At 37.1% G+C, this 27,602-nt stretch overlaps 1 protein-coding gene across 2 annotated transcripts in view; it reads left to right on the top strand.

The window, feature by feature from the left end:
• ITPR2 (inositol 1,4,5-trisphosphate receptor type 2) overlaps positions 1-27,602 on the top strand; it is a 525,070-nt gene that overhangs the window by 110,955 nt on the left and 386,513 nt on the right. Inside the window, exon 1 of one of the 2 annotated variants that reach the window (XM_079139250.1) lies at positions 26,754-26,786. The exons of the other annotated variant lie outside the window; for it this stretch is intronic. Within the exon in view, the coding sequence (XP_078995376.1) occupies positions 26,762-26,786 (25 nt within the window). The 5' untranslated portion in view covers positions 26,754-26,761. Of the gene's footprint in view, positions 1-26,753; positions 26,787-27,602 lie in introns of those variants that run through there. 2 annotated transcript variants of the gene reach the window in all.

Raw genomic sequence — 27,602 nt, 5'->3', positions numbered from 1 at the left:
GAGAAGTGATATCAGAGTGATTAATTTTATTATATGATAAATAGGGATTACTCTTACACATTATTTACCATTCAACTAAGTGAAACGTGATCTCGTAATTTCTAGGCTATTTATACAATAAATGTCTAGAAGTAACCCTTTTGAAAAGTAAATCTTTGAAGCAAATATGCACAGTAAGGTAGAAAATCTTGTCTAAAATAAAAATTAGAAAAACCTAATGCGATCTGTCAAAGATAAGAAATTAGGATTAAGGTCCTCTTGGATACTGTGCCAGTGACTCTTTTTCCTAGTTCATGTTTCAGTTAATATCATTTTACTTCTGACATTCTGTGGGAAACTGACATGATATGCACATTCCTTGTTAATTTCTATGAATAAAACATATCATTTGATAAATTCAAAGGTTTCAATTACTAGGAATTAAATTGTTCATTACCTTCCATGACGATCCAAGACTTTGATACATAAATGAATTAATTAAAAGATTGAGAAATAGAAAGCAATTGATTCCTTGAAAAGATTTTGAAAGACTATCTTTTCATTCTGTCTCTAGAGAATACCATTTTAAATGCCAGAAGCTATTTTATCCATTAAAGAGTCTGGTGTATTTGGAGGACCTTTTCTTTGACCTTTAATTCTGTAGATAACATCTTTTTATGGCAAGGTAGGAGAAGAAGAATTAAGTATTAAATATATATCTAAAAATTGAAAGCTAGAAACCCATTTTCTATAGATTTTATCTAATAGAATGGGTGCCTCTGTGTAATATTTTACTATTGAAATTGAAACCATAGCTTCAAAACACTGGTCTTCATAAGCTGGGGTTTTCTGTTTACTGCATCTATAGTTCAGGCAAGAGCCTGGCACACTGACGTCCCAGGGTGCATGTCCTGGTGTGCCAGTGTCTGGAGAGGTGACTAGTCACAGTCACTTGATAAAAAATTGATTTCTAGTCAGGAAGCAGGTGGTGACCAGCCTCTGATAGCCATTGAGAAACCATGATCATCTTTTTGTCATTCTGCTTTTTAAAAATACCCAAGTCTCAATTACAAAGATTATTTGGATCATTGAGGTACCATAAGGAGTTCCCCAAAATTTAAGTTACAACCTCCTGGCATTATTTGCATTATTGATCTACACTCTTTTTCTTAGGTGGGGGAAAGGTCCATGGCTTTTATTTTTCAAATATTGTTGTTTAATCTTTAATATCTAGATATTACTCTGTATTAGGGTGTTGAATACAAGAGTTGTGAATGATAATTTTTGGAATTCATAAAAACATCAAACATCATTGTTTTAGTCAGCTTTTTCACTGCTGTAATTAAAAGATCTGACCAGAACAACTGTAGAGGAAGAAAGGTATATTAGAGGGCTTACAGTTTCAGAGGTTTTAGTCCATAGAAGGCCAGCTGTATTCCTCTAGGCTTGAGCTGAGGCAGAACATCATAGTGGAAGAGTGTGGCAAAGGGAAGCAGCTGAGAAAGCAAAGAGATGAACTCTACTTTCCAGATACAAAATACATATCACATGGCCATGCTGGCAATGAACCACATCCTCCAGCTACACCCCATTTACGTCTAGTTACCACTAAACTAATTCCATCAGGGATCAATTTACGGATTAGGTTAAGGCTATAAACCATTTGTTTCTCCTCCAAACCTTCTTTTTTTAAAAACAATTTTGACATATTTTATATCATATTCAAAGTTAGTGCGAATCTTAGATCAAAGTTCAAAACTTAATACTGTCAGACTTTGTTGAGATGCAAATACTTTTATGACCATCTCTAGGCAAAGATATTTTAGATACAACATGTAAATCATGATGACTATAAGAAAAAATTGGCAATAGCTCTATTTTAATCATGAATGTGGAATTTTGCCACTTTGCTTTCTCAGTTCCTCCCATGTTTGTGTCATGTTTGATTCCTATAATGGCTCTCTTATTTTAATACTTATAGAAGCACTGTGTCCATACCTGAGCTGTAATTGATTTGGCTTTCTGATTGATTTCTCTTCCAGGGTGCACAATGGCACTAGAATAGGAACACATTTAACTTATGGCATCTATAATACTAGGTAGAGAAGATCAGTTATATTAGTAGTAATACCTACTACATATTTATAGGTCATATCCTCCAAACCTTCTTGCACCTGAACTAACACGTGAACTTTGAGATTGCATAGTTCCTTCAATCTGTGTATCTTCAGTGCCTAATAAATGTGCAGTGGAGTGGAGCGCTGCATGTACACTGAGGAGCAAAGGTGTGTCTTTGCTCGCATGGAATTGGCCTTGGAGTTCAGAGGACAGTATGTAATAAACAGTCAAAGCCTGTAGGTAAGATCTTACAGAGCTGCTTACCTGTGCTGGTGAAGTTAAGTCAGTGTAAGAGGAGTCCAGATGATTCTTGCTTGGGGTAACCTTTTTTCCCTGGTTCTCAAAGAAAATAATAGACATGGATTGGAAGAGAAAAATCCTTTGTTACAGGAGTCACCAAGAGAGCACAGACAGAAATGTGAAAAGTCCAAATCATATGTAGACATATAAAACCAAGGCCCACTTCAAGCAAAGTGTTGTGAACGGGATTATTGACAGTTCCCTTTCCTTTAAGATTTTTGAATGAAGAATTTGGATTTGCCATCATTAGTAAAAGGAATGAGATTTGAGGCATTTTCTTCTTGCACCCTAGAGGCTCTGACTGAGGAGCTATTTGAAATCACTGATAAAGACCAGTAAATTCAGTTAAAAAACAAAAAAAGAAAACTAATTTGCTCTTGAAGAGCTGCCATATGGTGTGGTAAATATGTGATGGCAATATGAATGGTGGCATGTTTATGGGGAAGCATTGAAGTGCAGCACACCTGTTTCTAGAGGACTAGAGCCAAGGAGCTGCATGGCAGGAGGACGGACTGCTGGATGAGGGAGGCACGTGGGGAATAGCAGGAAAGGGGGTTCAGGTAGGGAGGGAAGGTTGTTCTTGAGCAAGGAGGTGTGCGTATCATACAGTCTGGTTTTGTATACTGATGTGTGTGTGTGAGTTTGGAAGTTGTGTTAGATGATGGGAGAGATTGAGAAGAATAGAATGTATTTCAGAGTCTATCTACTAAATTAGGAAGAGTGGGTTTAAATTTAAAGTAAGAAGAGTGTTATAAAGAAGCTTATATTTAAAGATTACTCTAGAGTTGTAAATTGTACTGACCAACATGTTATCTTCTAACCACATGTTGGCTATTATATTAAAATTAATGTTATTAAAACTAAATAAAATCTAAGAGTCAGTTTCTTAGTCTTACTACCCACATTTTGAGTTGTCCATTGGCTACCCCATCTGGGATAGCACAGGTATGGAACATTTCTGTTAGCAAAGGGAAAGTTCTAGTATATAATAATGGATATGGAGAATAAGAAATTCCCAAAGTACTGAGGCCTGAGAAAAAGAAAAGGGAGTCAAAATGAAGGCCAGGCCTTCCTTGACAGCTTTCCTCTCCCAGGACGACATGATGTTTTCCAGATGCTGGTTGCAGGCAGAGAGGAGGTGTTTGTCTCCCTGTAAGGAAACAGTCTCTAGGAGGCATTATCTCCTCCAAAGTAAATCCTCTTCAGGCGCTGTCTGCAGACCTTGACCAAGAAGCCCACATTCCTGAGTGTCCAAGCAAACTGACATATGTTCACTAGACCACCCCTCAAAATAACCTAATATAAACCCAGACCTTTCTTGTTCAGTGGCTCATTTTCCATCAGGAGAGTAGGTCCATGGGCACCATTTCATCCCCCTGAATAAAGAGCTGAGATGACGTGTGAGGTTTGCGTCCTGCCTGGTCTTTTTGTGCTAATGTATAGTGCTGTTCAGGAGCTTTGTGAAGTGACCAGAAGAGATTGGGTTAGAGGCAGAGAACCAGAAGGATGATACTTTCCAGGAACTTTGAGGACCTCGGCCAAGGGATGGCATTGGTAAGGAGGGGAAAGGCAGAATGGATGGCATGGTAACTATTGAATGGTAGAGGTTTTTTCCTTTGGTAATATTTTTTTAGTCATAGATGTACACAATATCTCTATTTACTTATTTATTTTATGTGGTGCTGAGAATTGAACCCATGAGGTAAGTACTCTACCACTGAGCTACAACACCAGCTCCTGAATGGTAGAGTTAAGGAGTTAGAAGGATTTCAGATTTGAAGAACTGGAGATTTCACTCACTGATTTGGAGAAAATGGGAAAAGGTGCCAAGTTAATGAAGGAAATAATCCTTTAAGTTTGGTGGGGGTACTTATAGAATGTCTAGGTGAAAATGTCTAATAGGCTTAGCCTTCACAAACTTTTTAGAAATTTGGGGATTGACGAGGACTAACAAAGTAGATTTTGTTCTCATTGGCACAGATAAGATCATCAGGGAGTGTGAGAGAATGGTGAGATGGTAAGACAGAACCACAAGGAACATCATCTTTTAAGGGTGGAAAAAAAGACTGGAAGCCTGCCAAGCCAGAGAAGCAGCTGGAAAATCAAATGGGCTGAATCACAAATGCCAAGCAAGGGAGGATAGAGTTTCAAATAGGAGGGAGTGTTACCGAAAAGGTCAGGAACAAAATCTATTTACAGCATTTGGCAAGAATGCAATCATTTGTGACTTTATTGAGAACGTTTTTTAGTGGAAGCCAGAAGGCCTGGGTGGAGGAGTGACAAGGAAGCCAGAAAGTAGAAGTGAGTGCGGGTCAAATGTTCACAGAGAGAGTGAGAGAGTGCAGTTAAGAATTCTGTTTGATGATTTTTGTAAAATATACTTAAAAACGCTGGGTGAGTATTGCACTGTTTTTGCATTGAAGAGAAGTACCTAAGAGGAGCAGGGTATCACAGGGTCTTACTCTCTTTTCCCATGAATTTTTCACCCTCAACACACATATTTATAATTCAAAACATCACTTTAATGTGCTTTCGGCATTCTTGGTGAATTGGATTATGCAATTCCTGAATTGCCTTTGAGTTGATGATTATTTATATTGGCCAGTGGAGCAAAGAGAACCTAGAGTAGTAGGGGAAAAAAAAAATCTCCTGTGTATTGTTTACAGTTTATCTCACTTTAAGCAGATATCTAATCTTTCTGGTCCTGAGTTCTTTTATGTATAAAAAAGGTGACACTGTATGTTATATGGGATTCTAGAATTAAAGAAAGTAGGGCATATATAGTACCTTGTACATGAAATTTATTCAGTATATGTTAAGTTCCTTCACTTTTGTAGAGGGGAAAGAAAAAGAAAATGGAGAACACAATTTTTTTTTAAATTTTATTTTTACAGACTGTATTTTGATTCATTTTACATAAATGGGGTACAACTTTTCATTTCTATGGTTGTACATGATGTAGATTGACACCATTCATGCAGTCAATCATGTACACAGGGTAATGATGTCTGTCTCATTCCACAATCTTTCCTTCCCCTGCGCCTCCCCGCCTCATTTCCCTCTACACAATCCATTCTTCCTCCATTCTTCTACCCCCACCATTATGTATCATCATCCACTTATCAGATTGGGATTGACTTATTTCACTGAGAACAGTATTTTATCATCATCATCATCATCATCATCGTCATCATCATGAAGACCTGATACTTCTTTGTCATATATTATAATGGGAGAAAATGTTTAGAGACCAATTTTAGTGATTTCATCTGTTTACCTAGAAAATATCACCTGTTGTATTTTGACATAGGAAATACTGCCTCATAGAGACATCAACAATTCTTCCAAACAAATCCTAACCACAGTTCACACATCAGACATGACATACAAGCCAGCCAGTCATTCTACGACATACAATAGACATTTTGGGTGAGATTACTCGTAATTTATTGGATTAAATATGCTGTGTGCTTATCAAGGAGGGTAGCTTAACAGACTGCTTATACCTTGGATTATTAGACTATTTCAATGTTGTTTGCTTTTATTTTTGTAAATTCCTTTGATAAAATTTTCTTTAAAAAATACCAATTGCACCAATCTGATCATTACACATTATATATATATATACATATATATGTATTGATTTAGCACATTGTGCCCCACAAATATTTGCAACTGTGTCAGTGAAAATAAGAAAGTTTTCTTTCTAGAGAAGAGATGAAGATTCTTTTGAATAACTTGAAATAGTTTTGTTGTTTATAAATTTGAGTTAACTCAGGCTCTGTTACATGATAACTAATTTATAGTCTTGCAATGTGGTATAGTTAGAATTCATTGAGGCTTGTAGCATTTTAAAAGGCTTTCTGGATAATGTCACAGTTTTTCTCTGTAAACCTGTTGAGATACTTGAGAAATCCCCATTTAGGGAAGAAATGCTTATATCGCTTCTTGACTTCATTACAGTTAGCAGTTATGTCTTTATCTGTTTGTTCACTTGAGCATTCTGTTTGTATATCCACTGAATGGTTTGTTTCCCATGAGGAAAGGCCCAGGCTAGCTCACTAGATGCCTTGTGCCTAGAACAGTGTCTGGCACATAGTTTGCATTGAGTAAATACTACACGATCGAATAGATGAAGCACAGGGACTATGCTTATTGTAAATCCAGTTATTTCAATTTGTAGAAAGGGAAATCCAGGCTCAGTGAGGTGTTTCATTTTGCTCAAAGTTAAAAAAATATATATATATACACACACACATACATATATCTATACCTACACACATATACATATATGTATATATATACATACATACATATCTATAAAATACATATATACTATGCATATATAGTGACAATATTAGGGCTGAATGCTAATCTTGTACTACTTCATCTGTATCAGTGGTTCTTAATTAAGGTTGATTCTTGGCAATGTCTAGAGGCATTTTTATTTCATAATTGGATAGAGGGATTGATATCTGTTGGTAGAGACTAGGGATGTAGCTAAACATCCAAACATCCAACAATGTACTAGATGGACCCCCAGGACAAAGAATTATCTTGTTCAAAATGCTAGTAGTGTTTAGGCTGAAAAACCTTGATTTATACAATTACACAATCATTTGTTGAATGCCCTCTAGGTGTAAGCACTATTTTGAGGTTGTGAAGGAAAAAAAAAAAAAAAGGTGATTAACCCCTGGTGTTTGACCTTGAATAGTTTGCAATCTAGAGGAGAATTTTATTGACTCAGTCAATGGGACATTGAGATCTTTCTTTCAATTGCTTCCATCATACTTCTGAGACAGCTGGCCTTGTGTAATGTTTAAATTATTAAATCTATAGGTGCCATCTCACCGTAAGTTTAAAGGATTACATCCTGAAATCTACACACAGATAAAAAAAACCAAACTCTAAAACTTACTTATAAATATCATGGCTTCACATAATCCTCTGTTTTAACCATCACTTACTTTTTTATTCAGAAAAATTATAATAAGGCTATTGTTTGTATAGAAATGAAGGGGCATAATCTAAAGGAAATTAGGCCATTTCTTATGCTAGAGAGTCCAAAGAGACCCAACATGTAAATTCCAAGCTGTTTTTGGTGAATTAAGAAAAATATCTAGGAATTAGGACAGTAATGTAAGGTATAACAATGTTTAGGTTTTATTCTGCAATATGCAAATGTGAATCAAGGTTTAGGAATGGATTTTTATTCCTTGTAAAGATCTCCAATGGTATAGTTTTAGGGAATGCAGATTAATTTTTGAGAACTATATAGTGCTAAAATTCCATGGATAAAATGTGGAACAAAGCACTTAGATATGAATATATAATGAAGCTATTTTGGCTTCATGAGGTAATAGAACACCATGTTTCTAGGCTCTACTCTGTAATGTCAGTTCTAATGGGCAGGCATGTTGCTAGTTAGATGGCAGAAGAAGGTAGATGAACTCTTACATAGTTTTGAGTGTTTCACACAGCACAGCTTTTGGCATCCTCATGGCATTTTGTCTTTGATCATATACTCCTGTTATCTTGGCAGTGCAAACGAGTTCACAACTTTGAATTGGGGGGAGAAAGTGCTTTTATTATATTCAACAGGATAATGTGAGAGCCTTGGTAAATGGTTCTTCCACAGTCATAGGAAGAATTACAAATCAAGCATCACAATTTCTGATCTGCTTTCTACATTTTCTTACTTTGGAGATTACTAAAGTGATAACTTTAAAAAAAAATTTTAAATTTTGATTCATTGTACACAAATGGGGTACAACTTTCATTTCTCTGGTTGTACTTGAAGTAGAGTCACACCATTTGTGTAATCATACATGTACATAGGGTAATGATGTTTGTCTCATTCTATTATTTTTCCTTCCCCCCACCCCCTCCCCACCCCTCATTTCCTTTATACAATCTATCCTTCCTCCATTCTTGCCTCCCCCCACTTCCCCTTATATATCATCAGAAAAATCATTCGGCCTTTGGTTTTTTGGGATTGGCTTATCTGACTTAGCATAATAGTCTCCAACTCCATTCATTTACCTGAAAATTCCATAATTTTATTCTTCTTTATGAATAACTTTTGATAATCTTTTCCAAAATAAGATACATCAAGTAATGAAAAATAATTTTATTTTTTTGAGATCTCTTTTAGTTTATTTGTAGATAGGCAAAACTTCCACCAGATGGCGGTAAACACTTACTGCCAGACTAAGATCTGGATTTAATTAATTAAAACAGCACTCAAGAACTTGTTTATTAGTATAGGTTTATGAATGTTAGAGCTGTAGTTTTAAATATACCTATACTTAAGTCTTTAATCTATCAACTATATAATATAATAAACCCAATTTGTATGTATATGTATGTATACAGATATAATATAGACACATACCAGACCCTAAACACACACATGAATATTCCATATTAAAATACAAATTGTATGTGGCATACAGAAACACCCAGCTAAAGTTGTTTTTTCTTCATCTCTTTTCTAGAATTATCAGATTTGATCCTGAAGTGCCAGTCATTGGAAAAAGGAACATAAATATATATAATTATTTGAAAATGTACACATGATTTTATGATATTAATATAGATCATAAAATTGATCAAAACAGATTTCATTGTAAAAAGTAAAAAAAAATGTTTCATGATTTCACTCACACATGAAATCTAAAACTTAGTTGATCTCAGAAGTTGAGAGTGGAATGGTGGTTACCAGAGGATAGGAAGAGTAATGGGGAGGGTGGGTGGGAAAAGGTTGATTAGTGGGTACAGTTATAGTTAGACAGAAGCAAGAAGTGGTGGTGTGCTGTTGTGTAGTAGGATGAATATTGATAACAACAGTACATTTCAAAAAGTTATAAGAAAGGATTTTGAAAAAAAAAAAAGTTTTTTACCATGAAGAAATGCTATGTTTGAGGAGATAGATATTTTTAACCTGATTTAAACATTGTATAATATACATATATTGAAATATCACGTTACCCTATTAACATGTACAATTTTTGTTTTATGTATCAATTAAAAATAAATTTAATTAAAAAAGAAAATGAACAGGTATTACGGACACAAAACTTTTGGTTTGTTTCTTTCTATTGTGTTAGGTAGAAGGATACTGACATATTTCATTCGATTGTAGTCGTTGTGACTTCTGTTACCTAAATATTTTTTATGTTGCTTTCTCTGTGCCACTTTGCACCCTATCTAACTTCTTTCTATTCTTTTTAGCCATTTAAATAAACACTCTCTTTAAATATTAGTAGTGAGTCTTTAAATTCCTTGTCTGTCATCCTTTTCCGTGGCTGCAGTGGGCCATAAATTTGATCTTGGTTATCTGTAGCTGTATAATCTTAATAAATATTTCAGAGATTGAGTTCTTTCCCCACAAAATGGTAATTTTTCTTAGTGCAGAGTTAAAAACTTGAGAATCACAATAGGCATATTTTTCTCTCATAGGTTATGCATTCAGACTCTACTGATTTTATGTATGTGTGGCCTGTGGTTTAAAGGCCCAATGGCCTGCCCATCTTCCTCTGATCTGGGATCATGCTACTCTCCATTGTGGATGCGGGAGGGAAGCAATATGCTATCGTGACTGAATGATATATCTTTGGCACCATCAGAGCTGTGCCTCGTCACCCTGCCATGCAACAGTGGTGTGACTTTGCATAAGGGTCCTGGGCGCCTCATTTGTAAAGTAGGGTTAAGAATCCCTTCTTACCGCATAATCGTGAGGTTAAATGAATGAACCTTTACAGCATATAAAAAGCATTTCATAAATGACCTTTCAGGGTCTTCTCTAAACAAGGCTCATTTTTCTCACGTGTGTGACATTTACTCCCCTGGCACTGCCTGTCTTCTCAGTCCCTCTTTCCTTCTCTATCGCTTAAAATTCTACCCATCCTTCAAGGCTTATCTCAAATGCTACTCTCCATGAATAATTCTTGAATAAATTTGCCCACCCCAGATCCCTCCTTCCTCTGACCTATATTATTTATAAATTATTCATTCTGTCTTATATCTCTGGTCACATTCTATTTTGTATTATAGCTGACTGTATTTATGTCTTATTTTCCCTTCTAGATCATAAGGTCTTGTGGTCAGGGACCATATTCTCTTTGTCTTTGCTCAAATACCATATGCCACAATGCTTTGCCCATTATAGATGCTCTATTAATATTTATTGAATAAATGAAGAGCATATTAGTTTTCTCTCTCTCTAATGCTGGATTTATAGTTTTTTTTTTTTAACATCAGGAAATATTTCCTTTAAAGTCCTAAAAGATGCAAGAAACTCCATGTGACCAAATCTCTTTCTTCCTTCTTTAAAAATAAAATTTTTGCTATTTATCCTTAATCCAATTACTTATTACTACTGTTACTATATTTAGAGAAGGAAAGCAGCATGCTATTTAATCTTTAATAGTTAATACTGGTGAATTTATATAGCCATGGTTTTATTTAACTGGTCTTTCCCCCTCCTTTCCCTTCTCTTCCTCTTTCTTTTTATTATTGTTTACACTTTACTGAATTTACTAATTGGCTACAGTAATAAAGTGATTTATTTAAAATAGGACATTGTAGGCCAAGAGACACGAATGAGACAGAACCTAACTGATTGGCACATCTTAGCATTGTAGCCAAGTACATGAATGTGTAAAATTCATTCACATCCACCTGGGGTTCAGTTAGAGATTTTTTTTTCTCATTTTTCAGATGAGAACACTGAGTTCCATGGGGGCTGGGTGACCTTTCCCAGCACACAGGGCATTTCCTTTTCGAGTAGGCTGGGACTAGCTACCTGGTCATCCCAGCAAGGATTGAACTGGGTGATCCTGAGTGGATGAAATATGTCACGACTGAATTGTAGAATGTAACGTTGACTGTGGTATAGACTATGATGTACACTTCAAAGGGCATAAATTATTTTGTGTTTGACTTAAGTATGTTAAATTCCTCTTTCCGTACACATTTTAGTTATAGATATGTCATGGTTTCCAGCATTAATTTATTTGTAGTGTTTGGAACCAATAATTCTAATGCTTATTAAATATAGATTTGACCCTGGGTTACATCTTTAGTTAAACATATTGCATATTTTTGGGAATAATTTAGTAAAAATTTTAGTTGTTTTTTTTTTTTTTTTTGCGGTGCTGGGGATTGAACCCAGGGCTTTGTGCATGTGAGGCAAGCACTCTACCAACTAAGCTATATCCCCAGCCTTTGAATTTTCTTTTTTAAGTTTGAAAGAAAAGTTAGAATCTTTAATCTGAAAACAAACAAAAAAACTATGGTGATACTTGATTAAAATAGGTGGACTAAATCCTCTGGGCACCATACTGGAATTTTCTTTACTATCAAGTAAAGATGTGTTTTCTTGGGTTTCCTAATCAGTAGAGTAGGAGGCCAGATAACTAACACTCTGGCCCTCGAACTTTTGTTCTTGTATCCTAAATGCAAGATTAATCCTGTTTGGAAACTAATTCCATGATTCCTAATCCAAGGGAATTTAGGACTTGGAGGTGAAGTCTGAGTCTCATAGGAAGAGGAGGTCAGCCCCAAGCCCCCAGTTGCTGGCCCAGCGCTGGCAGGCAGCTCGTGTCTCCCCTCCTTTGTGTCAGTTCTGAGTGTGGAAGGCTGCTATCATGGGGTTCTGGGATTGGGCCAGCTTTCTGTCCTTCCCCTCTCTTACACCCCTACCTCTGATTTGTTTCACCACAGTTTGGTTTTGTTACTTTCATATTTCACATAAGTGGAATCATATAGTACATTCTTTCTGTGTCTCTCTTCTTCCACTTGATGTCTTCCAGAGTCATGGAGTGGGTCAGTAGCTCATCCAGTTCCTGCTGAGCAACTCCATCTCTGACTCAACATCATTTAGCTTATCCTTTCTCTTGTGCATGATGCGTATTTTACCTAGGCTTGATTTCTTTTTGTGTTATGCCCCTCTTGCTGCTTTCCCTCTTTTCATCCCCCTCATCATTTTTTAGTGAAAGTTTCAATCTTGTTCTCAGTGATTTTTTCTCCTGAAATAAGGTAACCTCTGCATACATAGTTCTTCTTTCAAGTGAGGAAAGTTAGACTTTGTTATCTTTGATGATTGTCTGTGTTCTACTTATTCTCTCTTCCTTCTGAGTACATTGGCTGTCCAGTAGTTAATAGTCCCTTCTTGGGTCCTCTGTTTCTTTTTCTTAATTTTTATTTTATATGAAAGGATAGCTGTCCAACTTCTTATCCTCTGTATTATGCATTCTCTATAGCACCAACAGTGCTTTTTATTGCTGCTAGGATGGACTTTGAGTTTGTATTTGTTTTCATTTTTATTGAAATCCTCCTTATTTACATTATAATTCTTTATATTATTATTTATAGTAGTTTATTTTTATCTTATCCTTTTAGCTGTTCATGTATTTTACTGCCTTTATATAGAGGGCACATTTACTTGTACTTTCTTGAGTATGTGAATCTTTTCCTGAGAATTTATTTTGCATCATACTATAGAAGATATTCAGAAGGAACCTGAGAAGGAACTTCCTCTGTTCCAGTGTCCTTTCTCATTGGTTCTCTTTTGTTTTTTCCTTCTTTCCTTCTTTCTGTATTATCCTCAGATGAGTGAGCTCCATGCAAAAGCATATGGGTTGAGTAGTAGGACAATTTGATTCATATTTTTTTCTTTTTTGGTACCAGGTATGAACCCAGGGGTGCTTAACCACTGAGTCACATCTCCAACCCTTTTTATATTTTATTTTTAAGACAGGGTCTTGCTAAGTTGCTGAGGCTGGCTTTGAACCTGGAATCCCAAGCCACTGGGATTACAGGTGAGCACCACCCTGGCGGGCTCAACATTTTTTCTAAGCCTTCAGCTGTAGGGCACACTGATGGGTGCATTTCTGGCGCTGTTCCCAGTTTTAGCAGATGTTGACTCTGCGTCTGAGCTCCGCTGCAGTTTCTTCTGCCTTCTACTCCTTCGCTATTTCTACATTATGATGCATTGTGTTTCCAGCACACAGCATTAGTGGTTCTTTTTTCTCCTCTTTTCACAACAGTGCTTCTCAGAAAGTCATCTGCCTGCATCTGCTCCCTCCACTTTCTGCCCAGTTACTTTCTGAGAATTGTGTATCCCCTGGCCATGAGAAGAGAGACACAGGTCAATGGGTGGGTCGGGGTGGGGGAATGATTTTCTGCTTAATCTAGTAGCAATTTCTCACTGATCAAGAAGACTTTCCATATAGGTTTTTATTTGGTAAGTTCTCTGGAGCTCTAAGTCAGGGCAAATGGCGGAAGGGAGGCATATCAGGCATCTTCTTTCTTCTTTGTATTGGACTGCTAGCTTGGAGTGAGGTTGAAGGATGCCAAAAGCTGGGAAGTTACCTGCCTTTCCCCCCAGAACTATCTGCTTTATAAGAGCACCAACTCATTGAAGATTTTGAATTTAAGTTGTTCTTCAACCTTTGTTCTCAGTGAAATTGGAGTTTTTTCTTTTGTCTTATTTTTCTTTTCTTTTCCCCCCAGCACTTTTATTGATATTTAATGATTTGGGAATGACAATTAGGGCTTCTAGCCAAATGTCATTTTAAGAAAGACATCGACTTTACATCTGGAATAACTGGAATTACTTGGGCTTATACATTGTACATACTGGGTGATTCACATTAAAATGGTTAAATTCAATAGGGTAAATGATATTTCAAGAAAAACACCTTATAAATCTGTGTTTGACAAATTATCCACTAGTTAATTCAGGAGTAACTAAGATGTACTTTTATGAGTGAGAATGAAGAGAGGGAATCTGAATAGGTGGACGGTGCAGGTAGCAATACTCAGCTTCTCCAGGCTCATTGTTCTCATTGGAATGACCCCTAATTCTCTGCTATCTGAGTTGAAAGATGAGTTTTTTTGTCTGTGGGTTCCAAGAGTCCCATGTATTAGCTGACATATCTGACCTGTGCTTCCCATTTGCAGTTTTCTTTTTCCCTGTGTGCATACCATGCAAAGCATGATCTTGAGTCATTGTTGAAACTTCCTCTGATCTATTTTTTAATGGTATCTGAATGATTGGTTAATGGAAGTTTTGTGAAAGGTCAGATGGTGAACTCTCTTGAATGCTTTCCCAGAGGAGGTGAGATTGTCCTCTCTGACTTGTACAGAGATGTCAACAGTGCGGATATAAACCAAGGCCATAAGCCTGGCATTGTATCTTCTACTTCCTACAACTAGGGCTTGGTGGAAATGTTTTACATGGTTATATTTGCTATTATTTTTTTCCCTTGCTTTTAAGATATCAAATTAGTTAAGGGTTGACTAGTGAACTGAATTAAAGGTCACTGGTCTTGTTAATATGCTTCTAATAGCAATTAAAACTAGTTTTGCTTTTTTTTTTTTTTTAGCTTAATCTGATTATCGAGATGCCCAAAATGAAGGAAAAAATATGGTGAGTAAAATTTTTTCTTCCCTAGTAGATCCCAAACATTGCTTATCATATTTCATAGGAACAAACTGAAAATTTAGTAACAAATTTGAAGACTAGTGACTCTGGAGAGATTCTCTGAGTAGAAGCTATGGATGAAAGAAAAAGGCTAAAAGAATATATGGCTGAGATTTTAAAAAGTCCAGTTACAGTCACTGAGGGAGACTTCTAGCAACATGAAGGCCATTTATGGTAAAGTGGTGACGGCAGCTGGAACCTGGGAGACATTGTGTGTCCAGGTTTAGTTTCCTGAAGTGCACAAAAATTAGAAGGAGTAAATTTGTGGCATGATATTAAAATAGGGTGACAAGATATTCCTTTGGATTTAAATAATGTGTATTCTATTTTGGGGAAGAAATTGAAGCATCAACTACATGACTAGATTCTAAAATGTGCTATGGGAAAGCATTACAATTTTATTTTAAGGTCAAGTTCATGAAAATATTAATATTACTCTGCTTATCCCACTATCATTTGTGAATGAGATGACTTCATGTAACAATGTAACTTTTTTATTTAATAAAAATTCAGGGTAGGTTGATGTTTCATAGTTAAAACCTTTGGTTGATGGGCTGAATTAAAAAAAAAACACAATTTAACTAGATATTTTGATGTATTATAGACACAGTCAAATGTCTTCTGAATTAAGCAATTCCTTTTGAAATTTGTAGGTATCATTACTGTATAATTCAAAGTTCTATCATTTGGGTAAAAAGTAGTAGTTCGAAGGAATAAATGTGGAGTATTTAAGATGATGGATATGTTAATCACAATCATTCCACACTGTATACATGTGTCATAACATCACTGTGTACCCCATCATTATGTGTAATTATAATTTGTCAAGAACAAAAAAGGAAACAAAACAAAAGTAAAGGAAAAAAAAATCACACTTTTCTCCTACTTATCTGTTGACCATTTGTGTGTCTTCTTTTCAGAAGCGTCTGTCCCATTCTTCAGTTGGATTATTTGTTCTTTTGCCATTCAGAAGAGTTCTTTATAAATTTTGGATGTATAGTTTGCAAATACTGTCTCCTGTTCTGTAGGTTGTTTCTTCTCTCTGTCAGTCATTTCCTTTGATGTGCAGAGGCTTTTTTAGTTTGATGTAAAACTATTTGTCAAAGTTGTGAAACTTTTTTGCTTTTGTTGCCTGTCCTGAGGTTTCATCTAAAAAATCCCTTGCCCCAGACTAATATCATGTAATATTTTCCATGTTTTCTTCTAGTAGTTTCATAACCACCAGGGAAATGAAAATTACAACTACATTGAGATATCACCTCCCTTCAGTTAGAATGGCTATTATCAAAAAGACAAAAATAACAAATGTTGGCGAGGACTTAGAGAACTCTTATACATTGTAGGTAGAAATGTAAAACCATTATGAAAAACAGCATGGAGGTCCCTCCAAAAATTAAATACAGAACTGTAATATGATCCAGCAGTTCTACTACTAGGTATGTATCAAAAGGAAACAAATTCGGTGTGTCAAAGAGATATCTGTACTCCCATGTTTATTGCTACACTGTTCACAATAGCCAAATATGGAATAAATCTAAATGTCCATTGACAGATGAATAATAAAGAACATGTGGTACATTCACAAGAGAATACTAGTCAGCACAGAAAGACGAATTCTGCCATTTGCGACAAGAGAATGGACTGGAATATGTTAAGTGAAATAAAAGAGACAGAAAGACACATACTGCATAATCTCACTCACGTGTAGAATCTGAAAACATCGATCTCCTAGGAGTTGAGAATAGAATGGTGGTTTGCAGAGGGTGTGGAGAGTAGAGGGGATGAAGGAATGGGAAAAGTGAGTGAAGGGTATAGAGTTAAAATTAGGAGCAAGAAGTTCTGGGGTGCTATTGCACATTAGTGGGAACATGGTTAATAATAATGTATTGTTTATTACAAAATAGCTAGAAGACATGAATGTTCTCACTACAAAGAAATAATAAATGTTTAAGGTGATAGATATTCTCATTACCTTAATTTAGTATCACACAATGTATATATGAAATGAAATGTACATTTATCCCATAAATATGTAGTTATTGTGTAATCAAAAAAAGAAATTAAAAAAAAAAACATAAAACAGTAACACCTCCAGGAACAAAACCTATGTTACCTTTGATAGAGAACTGAGTGTTCAGTTAACTTGACTACTGTGTTCCCATCAGTACACAACTTTATTTGTAATGACATGGAGGAAGTGAATCAAGTTAGAACTTCTGGCCTGATTTCAGTCCTGCTTGACTGACTCCTCTTCCACTTAACTGTTGGGATTACAATAGAAAGGAAGCTGAAGTCTTGTGCCATTGGCCCAATAAAAGCATAATTTATGTCAAATATCCCTCAACACAGAGTAGACTTGTTCCATCAATTAGGTCTATTTATATTCAGTTTTATCACTCTGGGTGGGCTCTTCTTCCTTTGGGTTTCCATTGGCCATCCAGTCTTTTATTTTCCTACGATTTAAGAATATGCTATCAGTCACCAGTTTAAAAAACTGAAGATGAGTCATAGCTTCTTTGGTTCTTTCTTTTGAGTTTGTTACTGCAGCAGAGGCCACCAGGAACACACCTGCCGTTGAATAAGTTCAGTTTCTTACTCCTCGAAGTGAGATACAGGCACAACATGGGGAACTGTGGGGCATCTCAAAAGAGCATGTTGGAAGAACTCATTATATGATTTGGGCTTGTGCAGTGCTTTTGAGGAAGTGGAGCTTTGCATAGATAGAGATACTGTTAGGAAGAGGAGGTAATTCTGTGATTAGTATCTTAATAAATTTTACCTGAAGGAAGGGAAGGCTAAAGATGCTACAGCCATTTGTATTTAGTCATTTTTGTGACTTGGACAATATTCATATTTTGTCTGTTTTCAGACACTGTTAAGGAGGGTCTCATTTGCATCTTGACTCACTGTGGTCAAAGTGTCCTTGTCTGATGTCGACGTTGTGTGTAATTGTTGATGTCAGCAAGAGAACAACCTGGCCTAGCTGGGAGTACACCTGTTGGATGTCAGGGGCTGCTTTTCTTTCTCTCAAGGGTTGTTTTATAACATTCTGTGTGGCTACTTCAGCACTGGTTAGGACCAAGAGAGCTCTACTTCTAGCACCACGTGTGTGCCGTTGGAAAAGTCAGAGAGCTTTCTTGATATTCAGTTTCCTTATCTAATGGGATGAAGATATTTGCCTTCCATGCCTTATCTGGGTGCTGTGAGATAAAATGAGATCAAACAAAAGGAAACAGAATAAAAGATGTTAGTAGGCTAGCAATATAAGTGTCTCTATTAAAAGGGCATGATATCAAAGCTTCACATTGTGTGATTGAATTGTATCTCTGTACCTATCTTCTTTCTGCTACACACTGTTGGTGATACTACTGATGGTCTGGGCAGAATATGGATATGAAGGTATATAGAGCACAGGATACATAAATAACTAATAAATCTGTGATGAAGTTCACTGTTTGTGCTAATCAAGCTTTTACCCTGGCTTGATAGTTTTTACTTTTTATTTCAAAATGCCATTTCTTCACTTGTCTCTGAAGGTGAGAAGAATGCTCTTCTGTTTAGGCTGTTGTCAGCAGCATTACCTTAATTGCATACAAGACAGGTGGGGCTGCATTTGCTGAGGTGTTTATGACTGGATCTCATCTGTCATCTCAGAGAGACATCCAACTGGAGACACTTGATTTAATTTTTTTCCTCTCCAGAAACCCTAGATTGAGAGTAAACAAAACAGAGAGTATGGAACTATAACACCAACAGTATGGTTTCTCATTTTATAGATCATTTACCACAGAGCAATAATTATGTTTCTGTCTAAAGAAGAAAACAGAGGAGCCTTTAGACTTTATCTCCTGCCTGTGAAATAAGAAATCAATTTCCCAAAACAGAATGCTATTTCACCTCAGATCTGGGTTCCAGTAATGCTGAGTTCACTATGACTATGCTAATTTTTTCTTTCCTAATTTTCCCTAGGTTGTCTATTTAATGCCCAGTTAATATTTTTCCTGTAATTTAGAAACCTTTATCAAAACGTTGCCTTCCATTTTTGAAGTTTCAGAGGTTAATGCATGGTGCCGCAGAAATGAGGCGATGTGTGTCAGAGCTCCCATTAAGACCCAAATTGCTGTATTTATTTTACAAAGGAGTCTATTATTTTCAATCTTACAAATGCACAGCATCCACAGGGACCCGGTAAACATTGGAACCGTGTCAAGCCAGGCTGGGAACCTGACAGTCATTATTTCTTCTTGAAAGGTTGTATCTTTTCAAATGACTCTGGGAAGGGGATTTTTTTCTTCTTCCCTTTTTTTCCCCTTTGGACTGCACTGCAACACCATCCATATTAATACAACATATTTAGGTGGAATGTGATCTGATTTTTTTGAGGAGTATCTTTTGTTTATGGTGGGGTTTCTCAACCCTAACAATATCTACATATTGGCCAGGTAATTCTCTGTTGTGTGTGGGGTGTCCTTTGAATCCTAGGCTGTTTAGCAGCATCCATGATCTCTACTCACTAGGTGCCAGTAGCCCTCCTCCCCCAGCCCCTAGTTGTGACAATTAAAAATATGTCTAGAAATTGCCAAATGCCCCTCCGGGGCAAAATCTTCCCCACCAAGAACCACTGGTCTACATGCATTTATATACACAAACAGGAATACTATAGGAATCAGGAAACTTTGCTGAAAATGTACTTGTAAATTCTGTAGAATTTTGGGATGTGGTGGTACCAGATTCTGAAAGTCCCTCAAAATTTCTTGAGCACTGGATTCTGAAAGAAGATCACCTAGTTTCTTTGAGTTTTACTCCGTGATTGTCCCTGGTTACATGCTTAAGGGAGAAAAATAAAAGATAAAAAAGGAGAGTAAGGATTTGTTAAGGAAGCCCTCCAAGAGGAGGAATGTGTGTAGCTTTAAAAGGCAGTGTTGTGTGTGGTTACATAAAGTCAGCAGCAAGCTCAGGAGGCTGCTAACGCAAACAGAGAAGCCTACGCATCGTTATGCTGCCACGGCCGCACACGGCTCAGAAAACGCAGACATGTTTCTTACACAATGTCTCTGGCTCCCAACAACAGAATTGCAGCGTGAGGTTCCTGCTAAAAATTCGATGACTCACCAGTGAGTAACACAGAAGGTGTTCTGGGGCCTAACTCCTGTGCTGCTTCTGGCAGGCCCCAGGACAGCAGGAGAAACCCAGAGAGCCCTTAGTGTCCTACGTGGCTTTTCTTAAGGGCCTGTGTCTCCTTCCCAGTGAAAATGTCTGTTTGCCGAGAGCCCTGGGTTAACATTCTGAGACCCTGCATCACCCTAAATTGAGCTCACCGAGGTTAGATTTCACACCTGTTTAAACTCTGTGGGACCTTAATGCATTTTTGTGATTCAAGGGAGAGACCATTGAGCTTCAATAATTCCACACGGAGCTACTGTTTCTATGTCTTTTTTTTCTTACTTAAAAATCGATGAGGCTTTATAAACAAAAGCCACAAGCATATGGTTCTGAGCAGAGTTGTCTTCATGCTATAAAGATGTAATATTGACTTTGTTCTATATTGAAGTTAGGCTCATATTTAAAACTTATATACTTGAAACTCGTTATTGGGATAGCATTAGTTAAAAATTCCAAGGGATGGCTTGAAGTTTATTGTCAAACTCTACAAAGGAGAGTTCCCCATAACAAATTAACAATGTATGAGAGATTAAAAGCAAAGTGCTTAAGACAACAGCACTGGTCTTTAAAAAAAAAAAAAGCAACTAAACTTGTTAAAAGCTCTTATTCACACATAAACAATTTTTATGCTGTTTATAAATAGAAATTTTCTATTCATTAAAGCTGTTTTCCAAGGATCTACATGAACTACTTAAGGGCAGAATAGTACATTCCATTTATTCTATGTAATTAAAATAAAACCACAGGTCTTAAATAGCATGAGTAACTCATGGTGGCCTGTTTTAATTAACCCTAATTAGTGATTTTTTTTCTGTTTTGGAAAGGATTCTCAATGTTGCAGTGTCAAAAGAAAGAGGCTCCTTATTAATTTGTTTGGGCCCCCACAGGAAGACACTACCAGAGAGGGTGGGGTAGGAGGGTCATTTTTAGGAACCTAGATTTGATCTCTGCTTATTAGTCTAGAAAATTAATTTCATTAGCATTCCAAAAGGGAAATGAATGGAAGGGGATTGACTTCTCCTAAATGAACTCACTAATGACTGATAGTTAAATCACAACACCAACTTTCATTTTTTAACTAGCTCTAAATAGTTGGGTCAGTTACTGCATTATTCTTGAAAGAATAGCTACCTCAGCAGCTAAATGATAATGAGAATATTGGTGTATTAGAGACCCAGTCAGGAAATTAGGTGCCATACTCCTTTTAGGAATATGGTGTTTATTCAAGAAGATTGGCATACTCATTCTTTACATCTATACTAGTCAGTGGTCAGAGAACCTGTTAAGTTCTTGCTCATGGATGCTCCATTTTTAGGTTACATGCTGATCTTCTGTTAATAAAGCCTTTCTTCAAACATGGTTCAATGTAATAAGATTTTATTTTCCTGAGATAGTCATGTTTTAATCGTTTCATTCCAATATTCCATGTAAGCTACTTGTGCCCTGCTGTGGTTGAATGTGTCCCTAGATTTCATGTGTTGGCTACTTGGTCCCCAATGCAGCAGTGTGGAGAGATGGGACTTTTGGGAGGTGACTCTGGCAGGAGGGCTCTTCCCTCACGAGTGGGTTAATTTATTCAGGGATTAGTGGGTTATTGCAGATGTAGCTTTATGACAAAAGTGAGCTCTGTCTGGTTTGCTCAGTTTTGCCAAGTGGTGCCTGTGCCATGTTAGGGCACCAGAAGGTGCTCACCAGCTGCCAGTGCCATGTTCCTGGACCTCCAGCCTCCAGAATCATTAGTTAAGGAAACCTCTCTTCTTATAAGTTACCCAGTCTGTGGTGTTCAGTTGTAGCAACAGAAAATGGACTAAGACATGCCCAAATCCCATTACCTACATATACACAAAAATCCTCCTAGTTATTTCTACAACCAACTGATCTCATCCATCATCTCTGTGTTCTTACATTCTGAGGCAGTCTCTCTCACATGTGTTAACACCACTTGCTGTGTTGGTGGTTCTTTCTTTTGGCAGCAATAGCATTGTGAAATCCAAAAAAGAGCTCTTTTATAGTATTTCTTTGCCACTGTAATCATCCTGGCCTATTTCTCCTCAAGTTTTCATATTGCTGGGGATAAAATTAAAAACAAATGTCCTTTTGCTTCTTTTGGAATGACCACTTCCTCTTGCTGAACTACCTCCTTCATCCTCATGTTCCTCTGTCTTCTTCATCCCAATCCCTATTGTCTTCAGTATCAGATGTCAGTGTGCTTTCAACCTTGAGAAGCAAGTCTTAGGTGCACAAGGTGTTCTACTGGGCTTGTTAAGGAGGATTGTGTGGCCTCGTGCATGTCTTCTGCCTCAGCTGTTTGCAGTCAGAGAGCAGTGTGGTTTCTGTGGCACCATCGGATTTTGGAGCCTCAGGGAATAGTACTTCACTGCTGTGTGTATCTTGGTAGCTAACACCTGGATTTTCTTGTTAAGTTGCATGATATAGATCAGGGACGTAACATACCTATGACTGCCTGCCTGCCTGCCTGTCTTCCTTCCTTTTTTCCTTCTCTCTCCTCTCAAAAATTGTATATACTTAATGTATCACATGATGTTTTAATATACATATAGTGAAATTATTACTACAGTCAAGCAAATTAACATATCTATTATCTCATATAATTCCCCCCCCCTTTTTTTTTTTTTTGCGGGCAGTGCCAGGGATTGAACCCGGGAGCACTTAACCACTGAGTCACATCCCCAACCCCTTTTTGTATTTTATTTAGAGACAGGGTCTTACTAAGTTGCTTAGGGCCTCGCTAAGTTGCTGAGGCTGGTTTTGAACTTGTGATCCTCCTGCCTCAGCCTCCCGAGCCACTGATTGCAGGCATGTTCCACTACACTCAGCTTCATATAGTTACATGTTTTTTGTGGTAAAAGTACCTGAAATCAACCCGCTTCTCAGAGTTCCAGTATACAAGACAATATAATTAACTCCTCTAGTCCTCATACTGCACATTTGCTTTCTGAAACTTTGACTTCCATCTTCTCTTTCCCCCCTGCTCCCTGGCAGTCGCTCTTCTGTTCTCAGACTGTTTCTATGTTTTCTTTTTGTTGTTGTTAATTCCACATATAACTGATGTCATGTGGTATTTTGTTTTCTTGTGCCTGGCTTATTTCCCTTATAAGCATTATATTTCTTAAGTTCATTTCTGTGGTCACAAATGGCAAGATCTCTCTTTTTTAAGAATGAATAATATTCCATTATGCAAGTGTTCCTTAACTTATGATGGGATCATGTTCTTATAAACTTATTGTCAATACATGGGCTAAGGAACTGGGCAGACATGTCACAGAAGATATACAAGTGATCAACAAATACGTGAAAAAGTGTTCAACATCTCTAGTAATTAGAGAAATGCAAATCAAAACCACGCTAAGATTATATCTTACTCAATTAGAATGGCTATTATCAAGAACACAAGCAATAATAGGTGTTGGTGAGGTGGGGAAAAAGGTACACTCATACATTGCTGGTGGAGTTCAAATTGGTGTAGCCACTGTGGAAAGCAGTGTAGAGATTCCTCAGAAAACTTGTAACGGACCCACTAGTTGACCCAGCTATCCCACTCCTTGGCTTATAAAGGACTTAAAATCAGCATACTACAGTGATGTAGCCACATCAATGTTTGTAGCTGCTCAATTCACAATAGCTAGATTGTGGAACCAACCTAGATGCTCTTCAATAGATGATTGGATAAATAAACTGGTATATATCCACAAAGTAATATCATTCATCTATAAATAAGAATAAAATTATGGCATTTGCAGGTAAATGGATGGAGTTGGAGAATATCATGCTAAATGAGATAAACCAATCCCTGAAAACCAAAGGCTGAATGTTTTCTCTGATAAGTGGATGCTGATACATAACTGGGTGGGGTTAAGGGAAGAATGCAGGAGTGTTAGATTGTGTAGAGGAAAATGAGGGGAGGGGAAGAGCAGGATGAAGGAAAGATAGTGGAATGAGACAGACATCATTACCCTATGTACATGTATAATTACACAAATGTTGTGAATCTATGGCTGTACAACCACAGAAATGAGAAGTCGTACCCCATTTGTGTACAATGAACCAATATGTATTGTGTAAAAATAAAAAAACTTACTCTAAGTTGAAAATTCATAGTTGGAAATGCTTTTAACACTCTTAATCTACCAATCATCATATCCTTAGCAACACAATATATTATCGATTATTGGTTGTTGATCCTTGATACCTTGTGGCTGACTAGGAGCTGAGGTTCCCTGGCATAGCAAGAGTATCATGCTGCATATTGCTAGCCAAGGAAAAGATCAAACTTGTTTTTCTGGAGTGTGATTTCTAATGAATGCATATTGATTTATATATCAGAAAGTAAAAAACATTATAAGTCAAACTATCCTAAATTGGGGACCATCTATCTGTCTGTCTGTGTATTTATATATGTCTCATAGGTTTCTTAGCCCTGTCATCCATCAATGGACACTTAGTTTGTCTCCATGTGATGGCCATTGTGAATAGTGCTGCAGTGACTGTGGGGCACAGACGTCTTTATGAGTGAGGATTTCATCTCCTCTGCATCTGTGCCCAGTGGAGGGGTTACTGGGCCATGTGGTAGCTTTCTTTTTAGCTTGTTTAGGAACATCCAAATTGTTTTCCATGAGGCTGCACCAGTCTATAGTCCCACCAATAGTGTGTGATGGTTCCTTTCTCTCTACACCCTCCCAATACTTATTATCTTTTGTCTTCTTGAAAATATATTTTAATGGGTGTAAGTTGATATTTCATTGTGGTTTGGATTTCTATTTCCATTTTGATTAGTGATGTTGAGCACCTTTTCATATATTCATTGCCCATTTGTGTGTCTTTAATTTATGAATCTAGATGAAACAGTTTCTTTTCCATATTTGGTTTAAATGTAGAATGGCCCAGATCCCTACTTTTCAGTAGGTTCAAGGAAACAAGGAAAAGGACCATAGCTATTGTGACTGTTACTGCCTTATTGATGTGCCTGGATCCAGCCATGCCTCTGACTAACCTTGGAGGGGATTGGAGCCCCTGATCCCTTTCTTCCCCTCTCTTCTCTGCATTCCTCCACCACATGTTCCTCCCTGTGATGTTTTGCCACAACACAGATCCAAAGTGAAAGGACCAAGTGACCATGATCTGAAATCTCTGAAACGGTGAGGGAAATTGGCCTTTTACCTTAGTAATTGATAATCTCCAGTGTTTTTCGGAAATACCTGTAATGGAAAGCTGACACAGTCAGGCAGTCACCTGTCAGGGCATTTCCAGCATCCTGGATGTGGTTCATCTCGTTCATATGTGTACTTTATTTTAATCTAGAGATTCTATCAGAAAAGACCTAGGCAACTCACTCTTTGAGTTTTTGCCTCTTTGTTTCCAGGTTGGATTTTATCTGAGGGCCCTTCAAATACCAGCATTTTAGTATTCTATAAGCCTATTACTACAAAAGACCATTTCTCTTCCTCTTCAGTAGTAAAATAGTTGACTATTGGCTAGAGAAAGTTATATTGCTGATTTCATGGGTGCCAACCCTTGTGTTTGAATAATTTTAATGTTTGCTAACACTTGCAATAAATTTTACTTGGCCTTTGTAGCATTCTAAAGCACATTTTCCTCTTTAGATACCTTCCCTTAGGCAAGGCAAGGGAGGTACATGCTTGGTCTGAAATTTCTATTTTCAAACAAAGCAAAACATGCACCTTTTAAATACTTTTAAACATCAGGAGTTTTGTACAAGCACAGTATTTCAGGATGCATTTCTTGGAGAAACTGAAAATCAAAAACAGAGTTACCACTATGAATTTGGCTAATGAATGCATATCCCTCCCATGATCAACTCTAATTGCTAGTGGGAAGTGGCCCCTTGTTGCCTGGCCCTTTCCCCAGGGAGAATTTTCTTACCACTTTCCATTTTATCACTGGAAGAATCCCAGCTTGCCCTTTGTCACAGAAACAATTGTCATCATGGCTCTCTGCTGCATACTCTTACATTGTAAAGAGAAAAAAGAGAAGTCCCAGAATCTTTCCCTCCCCAGCTTCCTCCACGTGGAGGTAATAAAACCCTTGGCAACCATGTTCCCTGTAATCAGCATGAGGTAATTTACAAGCTACCATGAAAGAGCCATTTGTTGAATGTCCGCCTTGTGACAGCCATTTGCTGATGGTTTAATATGCTTTGCCTCATTTAAATCTTAAGACATCTTTAGGAGGGAGGAGAAGTGAAAAAGCAAGTTGTTTTTTTTTTTTTTCCCTGCCATGCCCAGAGGAATCTGCTGGCCAAGACCTAGCTGAAGCCTTATGTGTAATAGCCTGGAATGGAGTGCTAAAGTCAGTTTCCAGGTGGGGGCAGACACTACCTCAGATACAAGTATTTTAGGAAGTGCTTTTTATCTACAAAGTAAAACTTTTCAACACTGTTTAGATGGGCCTTGGAAGTGATTGCAGATGGTGCCTGCAGGTTACATGGCGTCAAGTGGAAAGGCTAGTTCTTTGACTCACAGCCAAGTTCCTGCTCTGCACCATGTGAAGGGCTTTCAGATTTCTTCTTTCCTCTGGCATTTGAAATTAGGCTGAGGTGAAACTTCTGGGTGGCTTAGTTTCTTTTCATGACTGTTTAAAAAAAAGTACCTATTCTAAGCCATTGTTCTTATAATATTTCTAGACCGAACATGTCATGTCTTGTTGCATTACTGACATTTCTCGAACTCCTGTATGTCTGCAGGATTGTTGGCCTCAGGTCTGAAGGTTAAACTTTTAAAATATTCAACTCAAATTACTTCCTTTTTATTTGTGCTTTTGGTACTTGTTATGAGGCAAACCTCTCCTTTTTTTTTTTTTTTTAATTCTTGAGTCTTGAAATGTTAAAGAGGTTATTACCTAATTAAAAAGTGACACTGAGCTGATTTCTAATGGAGAACCCCCTAAAAGCTCTATCTTAGCATATACACATCTCTAATTTTAAAAAAGGAACAGACAAAGGAATACGAGACAGCTAGTTTTAGAAGCAAGGTGAGGAAGATGGAGAGCTTGTTGGCTCTGATAGAGCTGAATTCCCTCATGCAGGAAAAAATTGGGCTTGTCAAAGGCTGTGCCTGTAGTGGTATTAGGAATTGTATCTGCAAAGTTTAAATGATATTACAAGGAAATATAATATGCTCATTGCCATTCTCTTTGAGAGACTTCGAGAACTTTATACAAAAACACTCTGTGGCATCTTATATCCAAGAAGCAAACACCTTGTCATTAATTGGGCACTCTTGGTGCAGGTTCAGGTTTACTCCGGGAATTCCACTTTTGCTGAGAGCTCGGTAAGGGTTTAGTCATCTTTTCATCTTAGTGAGGATGTTACTGAAAGAGTGAGGCAATATTAATAATGCTTCACATTTATAACAGGGCTTCAAAGTTCACAGAGAACTTTCACACAGATTATCTTTTTGTGTCTCAGCAGCCCTGTGAATTAGGTGTGGCAGGTATTATTAACACTTTAATTTGCAGTAAATTTAGAATTAGACAAAAATGTGACCAGCCCAAGACAAGTAGATTAAAAAAAAAT

The sequence above is a fragment of the Sciurus vulgaris genome, assembly GCF_902686455.1.
Source record: "Sciurus vulgaris genome assembly, chromosome: 5".
NCBI classification, from domain to species: Eukaryota; Metazoa; Chordata; class Mammalia; order Rodentia; family Sciuridae; genus Sciurus; species Sciurus vulgaris.
This window is presented reverse-complemented; position numbering and strand designations above follow the sequence as displayed.